Source organism: Anolis carolinensis, chromosome 1 (genome assembly GCF_035594765.1).
Source record: "Anolis carolinensis isolate JA03-04 chromosome 1, rAnoCar3.1.pri, whole genome shotgun sequence".
Classification (NCBI taxonomy): Eukaryota; Metazoa; Chordata; class Lepidosauria; order Squamata; family Dactyloidae; genus Anolis; species Anolis carolinensis.
This window is the reverse complement of record NC_085841.1, coordinates 286,134,063-286,155,513: the sequence shown is the minus strand read 5'-3', so window position 1 is coordinate 286,155,513 and position 21,451 is coordinate 286,134,063. Positions and strand designations below refer to the sequence as shown.

At 37.7% G+C, this 21,451-nt stretch overlaps 1 protein-coding gene across 1 annotated transcript in view; it reads left to right on the top strand.

Moving 5' to 3' along the window:
• gas2 (growth arrest specific 2) overlaps nt 1-21,451 on the top strand; it is a 162,634-nt gene that overhangs the window by 96,469 nt on the left and 44,714 nt on the right. Inside the window, exons 5-7 of the mRNA XM_062967780.1 lie at nt 5,149-5,212; nt 12,369-12,513; nt 17,955-18,062. Coding sequence (XP_062823850.1) covers nt 5,149-5,212; nt 12,369-12,513; nt 17,955-18,062 — 317 coding nt within the window. The remainder of the gene's footprint in view (nt 1-5,148; nt 5,213-12,368; nt 12,514-17,954; nt 18,063-21,451) is intronic.

Below are 21,451 nucleotides of genomic sequence, written 5' to 3'. Positions count from 1 at the left end.
ATCTTAATATAACTTACAGTGTTTCAGCCAAAAACTCTAGCTGACCTCAGTAGGAGTATTGGCACTAGTTTACTTGTTCTGTTTATTTATGATGCACTAAGTTCTTCATTTTCAATGAATTTGATTTTCCTGTGTTATTGAATGGTTATAGGAAAACTGGAGGCAATGGACACTCTCCATCTCTTTCTTCAAAGAATCTCTTCAGCAAGAAAAGGGTTTGCCTTCAGTTATGCTAGCATGCTAATCTGTCTGATACATTCTGGAAGTATTTGACCATTTAAAACCCACTCCTTCCTTGGTGCTTGTGACACATGCATTTATAGTGCATACATTTTGTGTGACTTATTCTGATGCAACATATAGAAATGTGATGAACTTTTCAATAGAGTTGAGTCTCAGATGTGATTTTTTTTAAAAAAAAAACATGCCATCAGATATATTTTTTACATTTTGTATTACACATACACTGTTATGCCAGGTTTGTCCAACTCCGACTCATCGACAACTCTAAGTCTACTGACAATGTAGCGTGGCTCTTGATAAGAGAACTATATGAAAGTGGAGGATGTTCCAAAAACCCGTCAGTCCAAGATTTATGGTTGGTAAATTTCATTGGCTTAGTAGGTCACACTACTAGCAGGACACTGTTATATTTGCAGGGTCCTGTTATATTATTTTAAATCTGTTTTACAGATTTGAATTAATAGTTTATATTGCAATAATAAATTAATCTAATTTTATTATTTCTTCATGTTGAGGTATACAAAGGTCCAAGAAGTGAATTCGCAAGACTTCATTCTAAGTTCTCAGTAGGCATAAAAATGTGCATCAAAAGCCTTCCTGAAACAAATTCAAGAAGTTGAATCCTGTCCTGGGAGACAGGTGGGATATAACTTCAACAAATAAGTAAATAATATTCTATAGCTTCAGCCCATTGCTTTTCTCAATTGCTTACTAGATGGTAAAAACCATGTGAACAGTTTGAGGAATATTTCATCCTGCTTTTACCATATTGTTGCATCAGGAAAAGTGTTTTTCTGTTTGTCTTTTTTCACAGAGTTTGTTTAAGCTATCCACATTTTTGTGTATGATTTGTCATTAGGACTATAAAAGCATTTTATTGCATATACAGTAGGTCCATGTATTACATGAATTTGTGTTGTGTAGTATCAGTTATGCATGAAGACACCATCTGTGTATGAAAGCGAGGGCAGCCCACATTGATATCTCAAAAGCATCATGATCCCTGGGTGCCAAATCTGGCAGGAAAATTCAACAGTGCAGAGCCATACTCTTTCTCTCACTGCTGAGAAATTATTTTTTTTCTTTTCTTTGTAGACAGACATATAGTTGGGCTTTGGTCACTTCAGTCCACTGAGAAAAAACATAAAAAAAAACATTCCCAATTGACAGAAATGAAACTTGAATTCTGTTGCTGTTGTCTGCTGAGAAATGAGTCCATTTCCCTTCTTGGCAAACAAATGCAGCCAGGCTTCAGTCAATTATGTCTGCTGAAAAATGAATCCATTTCCTTTCTCAGTGGATAGAATCAACTGAATCCTGGCTGCATTTCTGTCCACTGAGAAAGGACATTGACTCTTTTCTCTTTGGAGAGAAATGCAGGCAGGCTTCTGTTGCTTCTTTCCACAGAAGAAAGAGATTGACTTCTTTTTTTGGTGGAGACTTGTATAGGTCCTCACACCCAGGCTTTCCACCAGTTTGGCATCTGCTGCTTTTGAGAGCTAAGCATGAGTAGACAGCACCCCAACATTTGCGTCTTTCCTTCAACTACTCTTCACTTTATAGGGCAGCAAAGGAACAGGGTTGTGGTGGGGATATTTTCACTCTGTACTGCACAGTATTTTAAATTTCAGCAACATGCCAACTAGGGGAAAGGGTTCAAGATATTAAGCAGACATCACATTACATGAAGGATCCTGAAATGGATTCCTCATTTTGTATGTAGGTCTACTGTATATATTTTGAATCAAAAATATGTTGTTATGAAAATATGCCATTGTCAATTGATCTATAATCTTTATGCTTTTTTCCATTTCCAGAGAAAAGTGTTTCCATGAGATTATATGTTTTATGGACTTCAGACTTTTAATAGCTATTTTTCATGACAGGATTTATAATGGTTCTGAACCTTTTTATGTAAAACAAAGCAAAATAAAAGTTAATTAAATGATGCTTCCAGGATGTAAAATTGTATTAAACAAGAAGCAAAATAATTGATGAGAATTTGTAAAGTATTTGCATAGAGACAACAAAAGCTGCCACAGAAGATGACAATAAACCAAGAATGGAGGCATGAAGAGAGAAAAAATGTCTATTCATAAAAGTACAACAAAATGAATTGTAATTTAGGGTGTGCATAAGATGGGATGAAATTTTCAGTAAAGACTGGAAGATCCTAAATAAATGTTTTAAATGTCCTTGGAAGCCCTTGCTGTTCTGAGAGAAAGGTGACATATCAATTAATTAATTAAATAAATTTAAATAAATACTTTTAAAGATGTTTTAACATGAAAAAAATCTGTTCCCTTGAAGGCAAGTGTCAACTCTTCTTTGTTTCTGTATGCTGTTTCTACATATATGGCATTACAGATATATTATATGGAATTATGCACAATTTTCTTTTTTAGGATATCCATCCCTACCCAGCCACTTCTTTAAAACAGGGTACTTGAAGCAGTGGTCACTAGACCAGTGTCCTTGGCTGCTGGTCCCTGTCAGGTTTCCAGGAGAGTAGCAAATGGGCACACATATGGTTCTGATTTCCTGCACATTGGGACTACCCCAACCAACCCTTTCCTGAAGAATACATACCAAAACATCCTAAACGTGAGTGGGAATAACATAGTTCTTCAGAATACTGCAATTTCCCATATGCTCACCATTAGCTATTGCCACGGCCTGATGAGTCTTGTAATCTACGAACACCTGGAGACCAGCATGAGTTCCACCTTGTCTTAGATTAACCTTGCCTTCACTTTAATTGCCACCTCAGTTCTCCTCAAGTACATTCTGATTTCTTTCCCTTCTTGACATATCTCACGTAAAAATACAGTCTAACGTCTGGCCAGGAAATACATCACTTTTATATTCTGCAGAACATTCTAGCACTATATCAGTGTGTAACTGAAGTAGTTGTAAGCAGTAAAACAAAAAGGTCAGCAGCATGACTGTAAAAAAGTACACCTGGACCATTTTTACAAGAATTCCTATTTGTGTCAGTGATTGTTCCAGAGGTTTGCTGGAAAACAATTTCACAGAAAGTGCATATCATAGAAAGTTATGCCTTTAGTCATAAAGGGTAAAAAAAAATCAAGTTTGAAATGTGTCCTTATAGTCCAATGATGGATCACATAAGATAGGTTGGAGGTTCTGCTTGCAGTGTATCAGGATAGGAACTTTTGTTTTGTTTATAGCACAGAGCACAGGCTTATAATGATAGTATTTGTTCTGTATGTGTAGCAGTCAGATCTTTTTTGAATGTGATGTCAAAGGTATGCAGCTATGCTTATGCAGTCCCCTTGACTACAACATGCTTTTATATTCAGTTTGCTCATCTGGAGAGCAAGCAATACCACAGTGATCCAGAGTGATCCTGAGCCACTTCCCATACAGATGTTGAAGCCAGAAAGATACTCTCAATTTTTCCCTGTTGATCTGCTGATGAGTTGGCACAAACTATGCTTCTTGGATTCTGATTCTTTGCTGTTTACCTAATTCTAACAATAGAATAACCACAATTCCAATGTCAAGATACATAGGATTGTATGTTTCTGCATGAATATGAATGTTGTGTGTACTTGTATGCTTGGGCTACCAGCCCCTCCCAATTAGCACTGAATGAAGCCCCCAAGACCAGAAGGAGCAGGAGGAAGAAGAGGAGGAGGAGGAGGAGCAGGAGCAGGAGCAGGAGCAGGAGAAGTGTGTGCTCCCATCCAGTATTAGCAGAGATTGAAAGTTTATGAAATCCTGATATACTCCAAAATTTGAAGTTGTGCACATAGGTGGCTAAAATGGTGCCATACATGCTTTTTATTGTTTCAATGTACACAAGCTTTATTTCATGCAAAAAAGTTATATAAAATGTTGTGTAAAATTATCTTCAGGCCATGTGTATAAAATGCATATAAAACATAAACATTTAGACATGGGCCACATTTCCAAGATATCCCATTCTGTGTGTGTGTGTGTGTGCACATGTAGGTAGATTTTTTTCTAGTTGAAAGGTGAATGTCAGAGGTAAGTGCTCAGAGTTCCCTTTGGATAGTATGATATATTTATTGTTTTGAAATCATATTCATGTTAGTCCTAATACATAGGAAGCAGATAATGATGTTATGGAGCCTCATGATGACTTCTAACGCTGGACATAGCAGTTTTGTTTTTGCAAAGAAACCGATTACAGTGTGCTGCACAAATAGATCATTTCTCCCCATTGTTCTAAAATATTCACGTCAGTGCTTCTATAGTCCTTGGTAATGTTAATAGCTTTGTTTAAAACATACCCTGTGCTCTTATCACATCTCCATACACTTTTTTGTGATATATTTGTCTGTCATTCTCTAACCATGATTGCACTGTTTTACATTGTTCATCATGAAATGCATGGGATATGTCTGGTCTATGATGACTTGAATGCCCAGGAGCACATTCGTTTTCAGCAGAGAAGCAAAACTATGACAGAATTCTTCTCTCACTTGTTCAGATTGTCTTGTTATTATCTTCCTCTCCATCAACCATGGAATACTGCATTGTTTTAAAAATGAATAGAGTATGTCTGAAGTGATTTTTTTTTTCCTAAACTGAGATTTAGAAGTATTTCAGTAACTGTATCTATACATTAAATGCTGTGGGTTTAAGCTCAGCAAAACTTCTAAATTTATAACTTATTTTCCTCTTATTTCTCATTGTGAAACTATCCTGTCCATGACATTGTACAGTCAGACTAGTTCTTCATTACAAATACATATATGGGCTCTATATGCATTCCTGTTGTAGCCACCCTTTATTGAAATGTGTTCAGTATCAGGAGTTCATGGCTGAGAATTTGCAACTGGATTTAACTAACTGGAAGTGGGACATCATTCATGTACTTAAATATCTTTGTTTGTCTTTGTTTTGCCTTTTCAGTCCTTCACAAACAGCCCAGGGAGGTGTGTCTTTGTTTGCTTGAACTTGGAAGGATTGCTGCCAGGTAGGCACAATTATTTAGAGAAATTAACTTTATTGAGAGAGATTGGTTTAGCACATCTTCAAGATAACATTTACACTTAAGCCAGAATCAAGGCAAAGGCCAAGCAGTGCAAAACATATTGTGGACAGTTGTTCAAACAAAGCAGTCCAGGCTGTCATAATACACTGATGCAGTCTGCTAGCAGGAAAATCCATAGACAGACTAATTAATATTGGAGTAGGTCTTTCTGAACCAGATTATTTTAATCTCCAAAAGTTGAAATACTAACCAATAATTGATGCTTCATTTACTCGTCAATCTGCTAGAATTCCACTGGGTTGATTGAGCCATTGAAGTAAGTCAAGGGGGAGGATTATTCAGGCTTCCAGATATAGTGGGACTGCAGTTCTTAACAATCATCACAATTTGCTATCAAGGCAAGATGTCTTGAAATTAGCACTCCAACAACACCATGAATCCCTAAGTATAGTAGTAACACAACAATAATAATCATGGATCATCAATACTAGTAGTAATAATTGCCCCACATAATTTTCCTTGACATCACAGGAACTGTGCTTTCTCTTATCTTTTCTTTGGAGTCACCCATGTGAGATCAACAAATGGGCTTGACCTCCTTTTAAAGTAAATTTCATTCTTGTTCTGTTTCTAAATATAACCACGTGTGATTGACTTCCACTGAGTGAAAGAAGTTAGAAAGGTTTGCTTCGTTTGATTCAGAAAGAATTTCAGATATATGTGAGAGCAGTCCTGTTTAAATCAGTCTTTTCTGAGATGAAATAATATGCTAGGGTTAGATCATATGTGTCAAACTCCAGGCTTGTGGGCCAAATCCAGTCTGCCATGTCATTTGATGTGGCCCTTCAGATGTTGGACTACAACTCCTGTAGTCTTCATGATTCAGACACTGAGTAGAGCTCATGGGAGTTGTCATACAGTAACATTTGGAAGACTATAGTTCTGTTTAGTCAGGATAGTGGGGCTTGAGGATATGATAGCTGATGTTAAAATGTCCTTAAATCTTTCTCCAACTTCAGAGACACAAGTACAGTTGGTTGCAATCAAAAGTGATTAGAGTTGTTGTTCAATAACCAAACTGGGTGAAAACTAAAGAACACTGACCATTATTTTTTAAAAAATATAGCTGGCCCTCTGAATCCACAAATTTTCCATCCATGGATTCAACTATGAGGGCATCCATAAGGCTGATGTAGCCCTTGATGAAAATAAGTTTAATGTTTCTGGGTTAGATTGTGAAAATGTGCAGAAAAGAAAAGGAAAGACATTCCTAAGCAGAACCTGAGAAGTCAATCTGATGAGTAAAGTTGTATGCAGGTGTAGTCAGGACCCAATGGGAATGCAATGATTTACAGCCTGTCAACATCTGCAGACAGACAGGAAGTCAGTGGGTTATATATAGGTGTTTGCTACAGCCCTGGCTAATATTGCATTAAACAGAAGGGACTGGGTAGTAGCTACTGCAACCCACAGATGTATCACTCATAGCTTCTTGTATATTTATTTCAAAGATCAAAAAAGTCTTTAGAATTTGATTCTTGATGAGGGCAGTCCTTTCTGTAAATCTTATTGTTCTTGGCCATGGGAAGTTCTTATATCTCAGCACAGTATGTCTGTGAAACTAATTGAAAACATGGGGACCTGAAATTAAAAGAGAGGGGGAGAAGAGAGCAAGTGTGTTGTAAAAAGAACAAACCAAACTCTCCCATACTAATACCATTTTTTGATATCAAGTGTCAGGAACTCTAGAATTTCAAGAAAGAATTTCTTAACAGTCATGTTTGAAGATCCAAATCAAGATGATCCCTGTCTTAGAGTGTTAGCCGTTAAGTAAAAAAGCTGGATTTAAAAGCCAAATAACAGAGTCATGTGACACGTTTAAGAATTTACTACTCTAGTACAAACCTATAACCCGCTGTCTCAGATGTATCAAGTGCCCTGTTCTCAGAGCCTAGAGTTTGATTCTGTATACATCATTATCATCATCATAACAAGCAAAACTTACTGGAAGCAAGTAAATGCTATGCCTCACTTACATGACTCTGGGAATGAGGGGGTTAAAAACACAAAAGGCAGTTTTATCAAAGAGTCCATGCACTAGTTTGGATCTTAATAAATATTAATGTGTGCATTCACCCATATATTTTGAACATTTTAAAGTACAATGATGTCTGCAAATCAACAGAGCATGAGGCTTCTGCATGCAAGTGAATGCTTGTTTTTTTCATGGGAGAAACTCTGAAGTGATAATTTAAATATTTTGAACTTCACTTCAGTCTGAGAGGTATTTGACTAGGAATCAAGGACAGCTGCAATCTTAACCTCTTAACCTTTGCTCCCTCTGCCTGGTCCTGTAACAGTAAACTCCATGGCAAGGTTGTTGTCTACTACTCTCTCAGCCCAGTGTTAAAGGGCAGGCTTATTTGATTGCAAACTCTGAGGCTGTGAATAAACCTATGAAATTAACCAAGTGTAACCAATAAAGAATAACATATAGCACATAAACCTCATGGAAGAAAGCTAAATATATTAAAATATGTGTGTCTTTTATTGGGAAACCTATGTCAGCTTACATCTGTACAAAACACCCACTCAAAGGTAAATAAGATAAGGGTTGAGAATGCTTGCACTTCTAACAAAACTGTGAGATGTCGAGCAGATGTGACCAACAATACTCTATGATTGAGGCTATCAGGATGGTAGATAGCCAAAGACTTCAACTATAATGTGCGGGCTGTCATATCACCTAGAACTATCGTATCTTTGTTTAGATAGGATGTCATACACAGGGAATAGTTAGCACTTTTGTTTTGAATTACAGTGTTCCCTCACTATTTTGCAGTTCGCTTTTCATGGATTCGCTGTTTCACGGTTTTTCAATAAACTCTAAAAGACTATTATAAATCATAAAAAATTACAATTTACAGCCTAAGGAAGGGAGGGAGAAGCTGAAGAGAGAGAAAAGGAGCTCAAGTGGCAACGGGGGGAGAAGGAGGTGATTTATCAACCCACAATTGGTTGATAAAGACTTAAAATAGTGTATAACTACTAAAATAATGTATAAATATTAAATGTAGTGTCCCTAATTTCCGGATTTTCACTTATTGCGGGTGGTCCTGGAACATAACCCCAATGAGTGAGAAACTGCCCAGGCATGCTGAAAGATAGTACTAGCAACAACTAGACTTATTCTAAAATAGATATATGTCCCATTATTAGTGTAATGGATACCTGTTAAGAAATTTATGGGTGTGACAGATGCTGTTAGGATGTAACATTGCTCAAGGAGATTAATCCTTGGATGCTCATTGGTTCACAGATGTTTGTTTAGAGATGCAAAGTCCTCGACAGAAGATATGTACTACTCAATAAATATATGGCAAAATTGTCTGCCTTAAGATGAGAATGTCCCTCTGTATGTTTACTATTGAAATGACTGTTAAAAAGGTCCAGTTTTATGAGACAGTAACATCTTAATTGGATCGTACTAATATACCTATGTTATTTAACATGATAAAAGAAAGTACCCAAACTTTGACATGTCAGTGTTTCTTATTTAAGGGAATGTATATATTTGTAAAGGAGCCTCTGGTGGCTGAGTGTGTTAAAGCGCTGAGCTGCTGAACTTGCAGACCGAAAGGTCCCAGGTTCAAACCTGGGGAGCGGAGTGAGCGCCCGCTGTTAGCTCCAGCTTCTGCCAACCTAGCAGTTCGAAAACATGCCAATGTGAGTAGAGCAATAGGTACCGCTCCGGTGGGAAGGTAACGGCGCTCCATGAAGTCATGCCAGCCACATGACCTTGGAGGTGTCTACGGACAATGCCGGCTCTTTGGCTTAGAAATGGAGACGAGCACCAACCCCCAGAGTTGGATACAACTGGACTTAACGTCAGGGGAAACCTTTACCTTTACCTATATATTTATAAATCTATGATTGAATGTAGTAAAAAAAATCTTAAAAGATTAGTGAAGAGTCTGATAACTATCCTATAGAAATATCCTGAGATTCCTGTATTTAATTATGCTTAAGTGGAGTGTTGCTGCGAAGTCCGCCTAACCAGTTATAACCACAATCATGAACTGGGCACCTAGGTAGCCATAACATGATAACAGAGTCCCAGATTTGATCCAAATTCATTGAGAAGTGGCAATGAACATCAATTCCTTGGGTTCAAGAGCAGCATCTTACCTTTTGGGGATAAAAACACATGTTGCTGTATTCTCAGCTTTAGCCTTATTCCCAACCTACGGTGAGATCTAACATATCCTAGCAGTTTCGTATTGTTGTAAAACTTCCAGAACCTGAACCGAATTTTTCATTGTTACCGGTAACTATATTATGGGATGTCATATGCCATTCACTCCTAGCCACTGCCTGATCAAACTACAGTGAAATGCATTCATTTTGGTGCTTGTGTTTGTATGTTTTGATTTTTAAGTTTCACATTAAGTAAGAATGATGTTGGAAGGAATAGGAACTCTTTGCTGTTACCTGCTGATGCTTTGGGTTGTTGTATGTGCTGGAGCCTGAATTTCAGCTCCATTAATGTTCTAGCTTTAGCTATTGATTTCTGTGAGTAGCTCTCATTTTCATCCCTAGAGATATTTCAAAATAGATGTTCAGTGTGAACCAGGAAATTGCTTCTCCAGACTATGACATGGTTGTCTCGTCTCCCATATTCTTTAGTAAAAAAAATAATATCTGTAGCTTTATTCAAAATCCTCTCATAATAAGTGAGAGTGAGGACATGCATTCTCTTTTCCTCCAGCCACACAAATCAAAAGTGGGTGACAAGTAAGGTAATGACACAAGGGAACATCTAACGTTTTCATTTCCACTCCCCATGGTGTTGAAAATGACTTAAGACAAGAGGGACTATTCAGGAACAATCATATCCATTGAGCTGTTTCTCTGTTCCAGAAGTTAGACAGAATATCAACTGTGGTGCTAACTGGGGGTGGTGGTAGGAGTTACCATATATCACCAGCTTATTCTGCTTTTTATTGGCTGCTTTTCCTTGTCTGTAGTCATGTTGAATTTCTTACTTTTAGAGCATGGTTTTGCTTCTTATAATCTTTCCTTGCTAGGTCTTTTCATTCTTGTTTTCAATAGTCAGCTTTCCTGGAATTAATTATGATTAACAAATAAATAGGCTTCTGTGTTGTCATTTGCTCTAGCTTCTGCATATGCATGGATCAGCCTGTGTTTTTATATCATCTTTGTATTCTTTCTTATTTTGGAAAGCATTTAAATTAGATGCATTTCCAAGTTCAGTGGCTTTCCATATCCATAGAATTGGCATCCATAGATTCAACTGTCCATGGTTTGAAAAAAATATATTTTTAAAAAATTAAAATGGCAAACCTTGATTTTTGCTATCTATCTAAATCAGTGGTTCTCAACCTAGGGTCCCCAGATGTTTTTGGCCTTCAACTCCCAGAAATTCTAACAGCTGGTAAACTGACTGGGATTTCTAGGAGTTGTAGGCCAAAAACATCTGGTTTGAGAACCATTGATATTTGAAAATCAAAGCACGTGTTGTCTGTTTGTATGTATGTCTGTACCACAAAGGCTATTGCTACGTGACAATCCAGTGACCCTTTGCGATGTCACTGGATTGGCTGTTGCTAGGTGAAGGATTAGCTGTTGTTAGGCAAAGTGACCCTCTGTGATGTCACTGAGAAAGAAAAATGACATGTGTTTGATGAGTAGTGAGGAGAGAAGGAAAGAGACAAGTAGAGCCATTGTGAGATATGCCCTCTCAGAGCTGAACAAGGGAGGAAGGGGAAGGGAGGAAGGGAGGGAAGAAAAGAGAAAAGGAAAGAAAGGAAAAGAGAAAGGAGGAAGGGGGAGATGAAGAAAGTAGGAAAGGAGGGAAAGAAAGTATGGAAAGTAGAGGGCAGAGGTCCGTGTGACACCCAAGCAGCACCGCATATATACGATAGTTGTTTTACTATGCTATTGCATATTACGGGATGAGCATCCATGGATTTTGGTATTCATGGGCAGAGGGTCAGTGACAGAATCCTGGTTAGTTAGTCCTTGCCAGAGGAGTCTCACTGAATCAAATGATGAGTCAACATATAGGGAGATCTCAGCGATTCAGTGAACACTTCATTTATAGGCTCTAACAGCAGAATTCAGGTCTACCTTTTTGTGTGTTCACTCCTTCCTATTGTGTTAGTCCATTTTGACCATAAATTGTACACCAGGACTAGTCTTGTTAAAATTTATTCTGATAATAGTTTTAATTGCTTTATTTAAAAAAAGCATAATGTTTCTTCTAGTAAAGCCACAAACATAGTAATGTTGGTGTATTTTGCAGCTGCTACATGACAGCTAAGGGCCCTTCCACACAACCATATAACCCAGAATATCATGGCAGATAATCCACAATATCTGCTTTGAGCTAATTTATCTGAGTTCACACTGCCATATAATCCAGTTCAATGTGGATTTTATACAGCTGTGTGGAAGGGTCCTAAGAATATGCTCCAAAAATCAGGGTCTGCTCTCATAGTACATATTATGTCAAATATGTAGTTCAACCAGTCACATGTATTATTTCAAGAAGTAATGGATTCAAAATCTGAGGCCTAAATTAAATTCTTCTTAGTTAAATTTGCTAAATTCTCCATCTCCCGCCATTCTTGAAAAATATTTTTAGTCTTCATTGACATGATCACAAATCCCCCCCCCCCCCCCCCAAAAAAAAAGCTCTTATTACAAGAGAGACAATGCTGGCTAAGATCCTAATCAAGACTGCACCAGTTTATTTTGAAAGTAAAATTAACAGTACCTAAACACCTGGATTGAACTGCACAGTGGCTATTTTATATACTTGTTAACTCTTTATATCAGCCGTAGAGCCTAAAACAGGAGAATATGTGTAGCATTCCAGATTGCAAACATGAATTTCTAGAAGCTCTAGAGAGCATGGTCCAACAAGAGAGTATTATGGGAGTTGTAGTTCAATACTTTTAAAGGATTCCTACTCCTGATATAAAGCATGCAGTATTGTTATTGTCTTTGTTGTTTTAATGGAACTCATATTGTTATTCTATTGGAGTATACATGGATGAATATCTGGTCTGCTTTGCAAGAATGGCATTTTTTTTTTTTTTTTTGCTTTCAAAAGGTTTGGTGTGGAGCCTCCTGGGTTAATTAAACTGGAGAAAGAGATTGAACAAGAAGAAACACTTTCAACCCCTCTTCCCTCTCCTTCACCCACTCCATCAAAGTCACCTGGTAAAAAGAGCACAGGGAAGATCTTGGATGATGCGGTAAGAGCATTTTGATTTATTTATTTTTACACAGAGCAAGTTGTGAACTGCAAAGATTTTAATCAGTCCAGCATTCTCCATGACAGGGTTTTGAGAAACGTGTTTTTAAGTCAGTCTACCAGGTCTTAATGGTTTTCATTTTGATATCTAAACAGTAGATGCTGGTGAACCTTCTCATACTGTCAAAATATGTATAGTTTCATGTGAATGAAATCGGTTTATCACTCAACATGTCTTCAGGACATCCCGTTGGATTACTATAATGCACTATGTGGGGTTGCCTTTGAAGAGTGTTTGAAAACAAGAAGCTGGTCCAAAGAGCTGCAAACAGTTTGCTAGGGGCTGACCACAAGGAATATATAATCCTCTTTTGCAAGAGCTGCACTGGCTGCTGGCCCATTTCTGAGCACCATTCAAGCGCTGGTTATGATCTATATAGCCCTAGACAGTTTAGGTCCACATTTTTTAATGACAGGTTGGTTCTTTATGACCCTGTTCATGCTTTGAGATGTGTTGGGAAGCTCCTTCTCTCTGTCTTACTGCCTGCACAGGAACAACACAGGAGACGGTCTTCTCAGTGGCTGTCTCCAGGTTCTGGAACCTCTTTTTCAGAGAACTTAGATTTACACCATCTCTACTGTCTTTTTGCATATACAGTAGAGTCTCACTTATCCAACACTCACTTATACAACGTTCTGGATTATCCAACGCATTTTTGTAGTCAATGTTTTCAATACTTCGTGATATTTTGGTGCTAAATTCATAAATACAGTAATTACTACATAGCATTACTGCTTATTGAACTACGTTTTCTGTCAAATTTGTTGTATAACATGATGTTTTGGTGCTTGATTTGTAAAATCATAAACTAATTTGATGTTTAATAGGCTTTTCCTTAATCCCTCCTTATTATCCAACATATTTGCTTATCCAACATTCTGCTGGCCCGTTTATGTTGGATAAGTGAGACTCTACTGTATGTAAAAACCTGCATTTGATATAGGGCCCACTTACACAATTTGGTGGGTATTCCCAATTGTGGTGTTGGTGATGAAGATGATGATGATGATGACATGTACATTTCTAGTGATGTATATTTGAATATGATCTTAATTTTTTGATTAATTGTATTTGTATCTTGTTGATTTTAACAATGTTTTTGTAATAATTTTGAGTCTCAATCTGAGAAGTGAGCAAGGTAGAAAAAATAATAGGAGGTGGCATAACTATGAAAGACATTTTAGCTAAGGACAATAATCTTGTATTGTATCTGGGAGCAGATTGGAAACCAGTATGCGTTTTTAAAAAAATAGGTGTCATTGATCACAGGTCAAGTTGGGTTGCCAGGTGAGAAAATTACACCATTAAAGGAAAAGGACCCCTCTATTCTTTATTTTTCTTGATAACCTTAGATTAAATTTATATTATGATTGTAACGAACTGCAAGGATCTGCTCAACTCTGCTGTCTCAATGCTTTTATCTGGAAACTGAAGCTGAGAATTTCTGCACACAATGCACTGTGGTCTTTTGCTTACATAGTAACACAACTTTGGAGAGCTATGGGTTAAACTGGAAAGCAAAAAATGCCTACTAAAAAAGAACCTGTTACTATGGCAACTGCTATATCACATGGTGGGATGTGCCACCTAGGAATTCGAAAGTGCTCCTTGAAAGTCTGTGCCACTCCCAGCTACAACGAACAGATGGAATTCAGTGTATTCAACAGGGCTTGTGAGATGTAATTTGTTGAAATGTAAATATGATCAGGGTTAGCATTTTCCTCCCACCCTTCTTGAATCATTCAGTTTTCAAACTCTTGTGCTGTGATGATTGGAAAATCGTAAAAGCAGAGTTAATTTCTTTTTACTGTTAAAGGGGATTGTAACCCCTGTGGGTTTAGAAACAAGGGAAAGCCATTATAAAGTATGGCTTAGGTGACCTCTAAGTTATCATCTAAAATCATTCCTAGAGGTCTGTGGCCTCCCAAACCTTCCTTGGTATGTTGACTGTACTTGTAACAGCAGTCTTTACATTATTTAGATACAAAAAAAGTTAAAGAAGGACTAAATTCTAACCTTGTCACAGCACAAAGAATTTATTCAATGTTGCTATGAAAAACAACAAGAATAAACTAATCTTTGTACATCATATAGAATAAACGTGAAATGTTTTGTTGCTGTTCTAAAACAGAAGCCTAGTCAATGTGGAAAAATCCTTCAGAAGGAATAAAGACAAATCTTAGCTCTGTGCTATTTATTCAGCTCAAATGAAGGGACTGCCTCCAGCTCTAAATTTTGAGTGCCACAGAACTCACAACAAATGCTTAATTACTGCATTTTACTGCCAGGGATCGAGATAGGACCAAAAAAAGTGTGTGTGTGTGTGTGTGTGTGTGTGTGTAGGGGGTCTAGGTTAGAGTGGGAGGCTTCAATGCTGGGGCTTGAAGGGTATTTGATGTTCCATATTGGGCAGTGAAATATCTTGCACTGCCCTGTGTAATGGCACAGTGGATCATCAGAATAGTTGCCTTCAAATAGCCTCCTTTCACTGTGTACTTGACCCCTCTTTGAACAGTTGCTCACACCATACAGAGCTCATGTCTTATAGGCTAGGATGATAGAAGCTGGGATGAGGCAAGATTTTCTCTTCATATGGGAGGTCTAAGTTGATACTGTGGGCTATCTGAACCGGGGATGGACTTCTGCCATTCCTTAAGAATGCTCCACTACTTAAAACTTGGTTAAAGCCAAGGAAGGGTTAAAGCCAAATCTAGTCTTGTGTAAGTAATACATGACATCATTTACCACAACTAGCCCTTGGTCAGGTAACAAAATTGTTAACCTTTAAATGAAGAATCCCAGAAGCAGATGGATTATCGAAAGGAAATGCTACAATCATGTCTAGCCATGTTTGCTTTGCTGTCTTCCGAACTGGAGTTTGAACTGTAAAATGGCTGCAGCTATGTCAAAGAAAAGTGAAATCCTTGCAAACATGCACAGGTTAAACCTCTTCTTTCTTCTTTTCATTAGAATTTTTTTTCTAACTTTTGGCAAAGTATTAAAATCTACAACCAATATACAATTCTCAGCAAATCTTGGAAAAAGCAGAATCCCATGAGGCACCTGTATGCTCTCAGTATTTGTTCCAGAGAGCCGAGAGACCCTTCAGGGTCTAATTTAATGTGGCATGGATGGCTGGGATGGGGAGAGAAGGAAAATACCATGTTGTGACACACAGGGACTGAGTACAAGGGAGGAAATGGTTTCCTCTGAGTAACACAGTGTTTTTCTATCAGTCCAGCTCCAGGCAGGGCTAGCTCCAGGCAGGGCTTTTGTCATATTTGTATGATCTGAGATGGGAAAAGAAAAAGATATTCCTAAAGAGATGTAAAAGTTGATCTTCCGTCACTAGGTATTCTAACAACATATTTACCCTGCTGTCAGTCTTTTTTTACAGGCTGTTAGTTCATGAACTAAATCTCAAAGGTCTCTGGAACATTATCTAAAGAGGGTGAAATCTTTAGAAGATGCTTCTTCATTTGACATCAAAACATTAGGTCATCTTTCCTTCTAGAAACTACATCCTGTGGAAATTATTGTATTCATGTGCTTGTCAGTGTTGTTTTTTTAAAAAAAAAAGAAAAAAAAAAAAAGAAAATACAGCACTAGTGCTGGAATTTCAAATTAGAGTTCACTCAACCGGATCTGCTTGCTGGGCAGTGAAGTTTCTGCCTGCTTCAGCTTGCTGACAAGTATCAGAGAGCCCAAAAATACAGCAAAGCTCAGTAATACCTCACATAGTTGTTAAACTTAAAATAATGGCCCTTTATCTTACCATGTATTGAATGGAATAGCATTGTTGGGGGACCAAGCTCCCATCCTCTAGGAGAATTCAGAAGAAAGTGTTCACTCAACCAGCGAAAGAACTTGCAAGTGAAAGCTTTCATTCTGCCACATATGTTTACTGAAATTATTTGGTTCATGATTCAGGCTGACTTCCTATCAAGAGATTCAAATCTAGGTTTCAACCAAAGAATACATTTTACTAGTTTTCTACAATTTCATACAATTAGATCCAATCAGGTATGTCGCTGATCGCATTAAAAAGACATTTCATATCCTAAATATCACACATATAATCGAGTGCAGATCCCTGTAAGACACCTGTGTTAACCTATCACTTTCATGAATATGTAGGTTGGTAATGTTTTATACACAGCTTGGGCTGTGGCGCAGGCTGGAGAGCAGCTGCAATGAATCACTGCAATGAATCACTCTGACCAGGAGGTCATGAGTTCGAGGCCCACTCGGAGCCTATGTTTGTCTTGTCTTTGTTCTATGTTAAAAGGCATTGAATGTTTGCCTATATGGGTAATGTGATCCGCCCTGAGTCCCCTTCGGGGTGAGAAGGGCGGAATATAAATGCTGTAAATAAATAAATAAATAAATGTAAGAACAACTTCTCAGTTTAAATTGAGCTCATTTTTTCAGGATTTTGGGTTAGATGTCCAAGGCCATAAGAGTGGTTAGTAGGTTGGCCTGCAGCATTCTGAAGCAAATGAAGTCAGGCACTTTAACATCAAAAAGAGGCATTTCCTTATGTGATAATATCAAGAATATAATACATCCATGAATCTAAAGAGCACCCCCATCTCTGAAAAAAATATAAAGTCCAAAGCCCAATTGTACCAATTGCATGTGTTTCCCTTGTGTCTAACTACACATTCAAGCATTTCTTAACCAGTGAAGAGCAAATGTAAAATTCTTAGAGTTTATGGATTGTTATCCATGATAAGCAGAGCATAGTAGCACACCCCCTCTGGAGAGATGCCTTTGAGGAAAGACATATGCAATTTTGCACACATTCAGAGAAACATCATTATAAAAGCTCAGTTCTTGGGGATTTATAAAAGTATGGGCTGGAAATGAGGAATGAGACCCAAAGTCCCTAACAGCTAAAAGCTCAGGCTGTAGTTGAAATGGTAGAGGTGTTTAGGTGATGGAAGAGGAATGTTTCTTGGATGATATTAATGCAAGGCATAGCATACTCAGCTTCTTTGCCTTATAATTCAGTCCCCCCCCCCCCTTTGCTACTGTTTTTAGAAGGCCATGATATATTTACTTGCAGTGGATGGGGCTGAGATAGTTGGAATTTTCATAGTCTCTTACCTTCTTTTTCTTCATAATTTTAACACTGTAGAGTAGTAATGAAGTGTTAAGTGTCAAAACTGAACAAATGGGAAAGAAATTTCATGGAGTTTTGAAATGAGGTTGAATTATCTGTGAAAGAGAAAGAGAGAACGCATATATGCACAAAGAAGATTAGTTTAAAACTGTTGAGAAGACTTCCAAATAACAGCATGAAAAGTTATAATCTGTCATAGAGGTACAGTCGTCTGCTACACATGCAGAAATATGAACTTGCTTGCCTTTTTTTTTAGGTGAAGTATATTTCAGAAGATCCTCCTTGTAAATGCCCCAGTAAATTTTGTGTGGAGCGCCTTTCCCAAGGAAGGTACAGAGTTGGAGAGAAGATCCTTTTCATCAGGGTAAGAGAGTTTTCCTGTTCACTTAATGGAGGATTTTTTTGGTAGGCAGTTTAATAGGATAAGCCATGATGAATGTTAGCTTATAATATGTTGATCTGCTACAGCTGTATTTTTTGCTTTCTCGGACAATTGCTAACTTGCATAGAATAATGCCTCTATTATTGTTTTGTTGCAAAAGATCCAACTTTTCACTCTCTAAATATTAAGTATATTACATTTTTATCACATAGCCTGCAGAATGATCTCCTCACCTACCAAGTGTGTATCAATTGGAAATAATAATAAGTTATTTTAAGTGTTATTCTACTGGTAAAAGTATAGATGTTCATACTGTTTTGCAAGTAGAAGCACAACCTCTAGCACCACAGGTGCAAAGAGCACAAGCAACACTGAGTTGAATAAAGTTGTAATTATTACGCAGTGCGTTGGAGAGCAGTTTGAGCAATGCCTTCGAACCTCAGAACCAGAAAGTTGGAAGAGATCACAACTACTATCAATCCAACTCACTGTCATGCAGGAACACACAATCAAACCACTCCTGACAGATAGCCATCCAGACTCTGTTTAAAAACCTCCAAAGAAAGAAACCGCAACACACTCCAAGGCAGCATATTCCACTGCTGAAAGGCTCTTCCATCAGGAATCAATTGTGCAGTTTGATAAAACTTTAAGTGCCATGCCACAGTGCTATGGAATGAAGGGATCTGTAGTTTGGTGGGCACCAGCCCTCTTTGGCAGAAAAAGCTAAAGAACTTGTAAAACAACACTTTCCAGGATTCCATAGCATTAAGCCATGACAGTTAAAATGGTGCAAAACTGCATTAGTTCTACAGTGTACACCAGGCATGGGCAAATCACGGCCGTACAGGTGTTTTGGACTAACAGCCAAAGTTTACCCTTGCCTGGTGTAGAGAGGCCCTTAAGACCCTTCTACACTGCCATTTAAAATCCAGATTATCTAATTTGAACTGGATTATGTGGCAGTGTAGACTCTCATAATCCAGTTCCTAGCAGATAATATGAATTGTCTGCTTTGATAATCTGGATTATATGGCAGTGTAGAAGGGGCCTTAGTCTCTAAAGCAGCAGAAAACAAGCTTGCTCCCTCCTCAATGTGACAACCTTTCAGATATTTAAACATGCCTATTATGTCCCTTCTCAACATTCTCTTCTCTAATCAAAACATACCCAGGGTATAATTAAAATGCATACACAATTCGTTTTCGTCTACTGAAATGGAGAGTAACCCATATAAGGGTCGCCCACTGCTGCTTACTGTAGAGGCACTATAGATAGGATAAAATCAGGTTTATAATGAATTGCCATTTTTTTGTTATTGAGAAAATTATGATCTCATCACATGGAGCATCACATGGTGGATTTCTCAATTACACTCCATTTTATGAAGTGCCCCTCCATGATCCTATTGGAAGAAATGTTTTCAAAATGTGCTGACCTCCTCTAGAGGGTGACCATTGAATTGAAATTGAAATGAATGTTACAAGTGGAGTTAAAATTCTGCTTGTCTATTCAAGGAACAGAATTTAAACAGAAGAGGGGAAGATCCCATTGAAAGGAATGTTTTAAAACTGTGACATGTGAGGAGACATCGCTTGCTCTGGTGTGCAAGGCTTTGGGGAGAGCAAGGGACTCCATTGAAAGAAGAGTTTTTAAAACTGTGTCCTATTTCCTTTAATGTAAGGGTTTTGGGGTAAGGCATTTTATCCCATGGAAAGAAGAGGGTTTAAAGTGGTGTCAATCTCCTTTAATGTAAGGGGCTTTTGGGAGGACAAGGGATCTCTTACCTTTTGGATATGGAAGTTTTCCCTGATTTTTTAAAAGCAATATGGAGAGGATGGAGAAAAGGATTTCCTGTGTGATGGTTCCAAATGCAGGCAACAACAGGCAAAAACCTGAAGAGAGAAACATGTATGATGGGAAGGCAGAACTTGAAATGGGATGATTGGGGATCTAACAGTATGATTCCCTTTCCTAGACAGATGGCCCCCAACGCTTCTTAATGTCCATGTAATGATGTCTTTAGTCAATATCTGAAAATACTTTTTTCTTAGACTGAAATATTAATTCTTTAAATTGTAAAAAGTCTGGAGGATTTAAGAGCTATGTGAAATACATCTCAATGTGGAACTTGTTTAGCATTCTTCTCTACTCCTGTAAAACCAAAGGAGTTATCAAACTCTAGCGTGGAAAGGTAGTGCAGTTGCTAAGGAAACAGAGCCAGACTATTTCTTTGGGGACTTACTATATCATCAGCAGGGTTTATCTGCTTTTCTGTTTCTACAGAAAGGTTTGTGATGAATTCTTGAAGATTGACAAGACTAAAATCCTATAAATAAAGAATTAATTTTCTACCAAATACCTGGGCAGTAAAATGGTTCCATCGTGAACCTAATAATCCTAAAGCTTAATTGAGTGAATTTATTGATGTTTGTTCTTAACTATACTATATCACATTAATTGTGAACATAGCCCTTTACAAAATTAAAGATCCAAACTGCAGAAAGTTACAATGTATTTTTTCCAGATGGAAAGAAAACGGGACAAGGGGTCATAAGGAAAAATGAGATGGTCATATAAAAAAATGAAGGTGCAGATACAAATATTTAGGCTCATTGCAGAATAATCTGGAGATTGTGGTGATAAAAAAGGATTTTGGAGATGAAAGTAAAAGACTCAGGCCCCTTCCACGCTGCCGCTATATCCTAGGATCTGATCCCAGTTTATTTTCTTATTATCCTAGATTATCTGGCAGTGGAGATTCATATAATCCAGTTTAAAGCAGATACTCTGGGATCAGAACTTGGGATATAGGGCAGTGTAGAAGGGGCCTCGGATATCTTGTGGTTTGGATGTCTGAGAGTCTTTGTTAGTGTATAATACATATTGTGTCTATATGTCAAGTAAAATATTAATTCAGTTTTCACAACAGAATGGGGCCACAGGGTGTACTGCCACACTGAGACCATTAATTTGCTTCACCTAAACACTTAAAACAACTAAATTTTTTATGTTTGTGATGTGACTCTTTCAATTTTCATGATATGACAACTGTTTATATTTTAGAAGATCTGTGTGTTTGTTTTGTGGTGGCTTGTGCTCTCCGCACCCTGCGATGATGTTAATGCCTGTCACTGGACTCTGCAGCATTCGAGATTCTCTTTGTCTCAGGGAAGGTTTTTTCGAGACTGTCATAATATGCTTGGATAGAAAGTTAATCCATTCAGGTCTAAGGAATATTGTTATGGCAGGGTCCTTGGAAGAAGTAAAGACGGTGTTATGTATTTTAAAAAGATATTCATTAACAAGTTAAACTAGGATGAGCATCCATGACTAATAAAATTACCACCCACACAAATGGCCAATGAGTC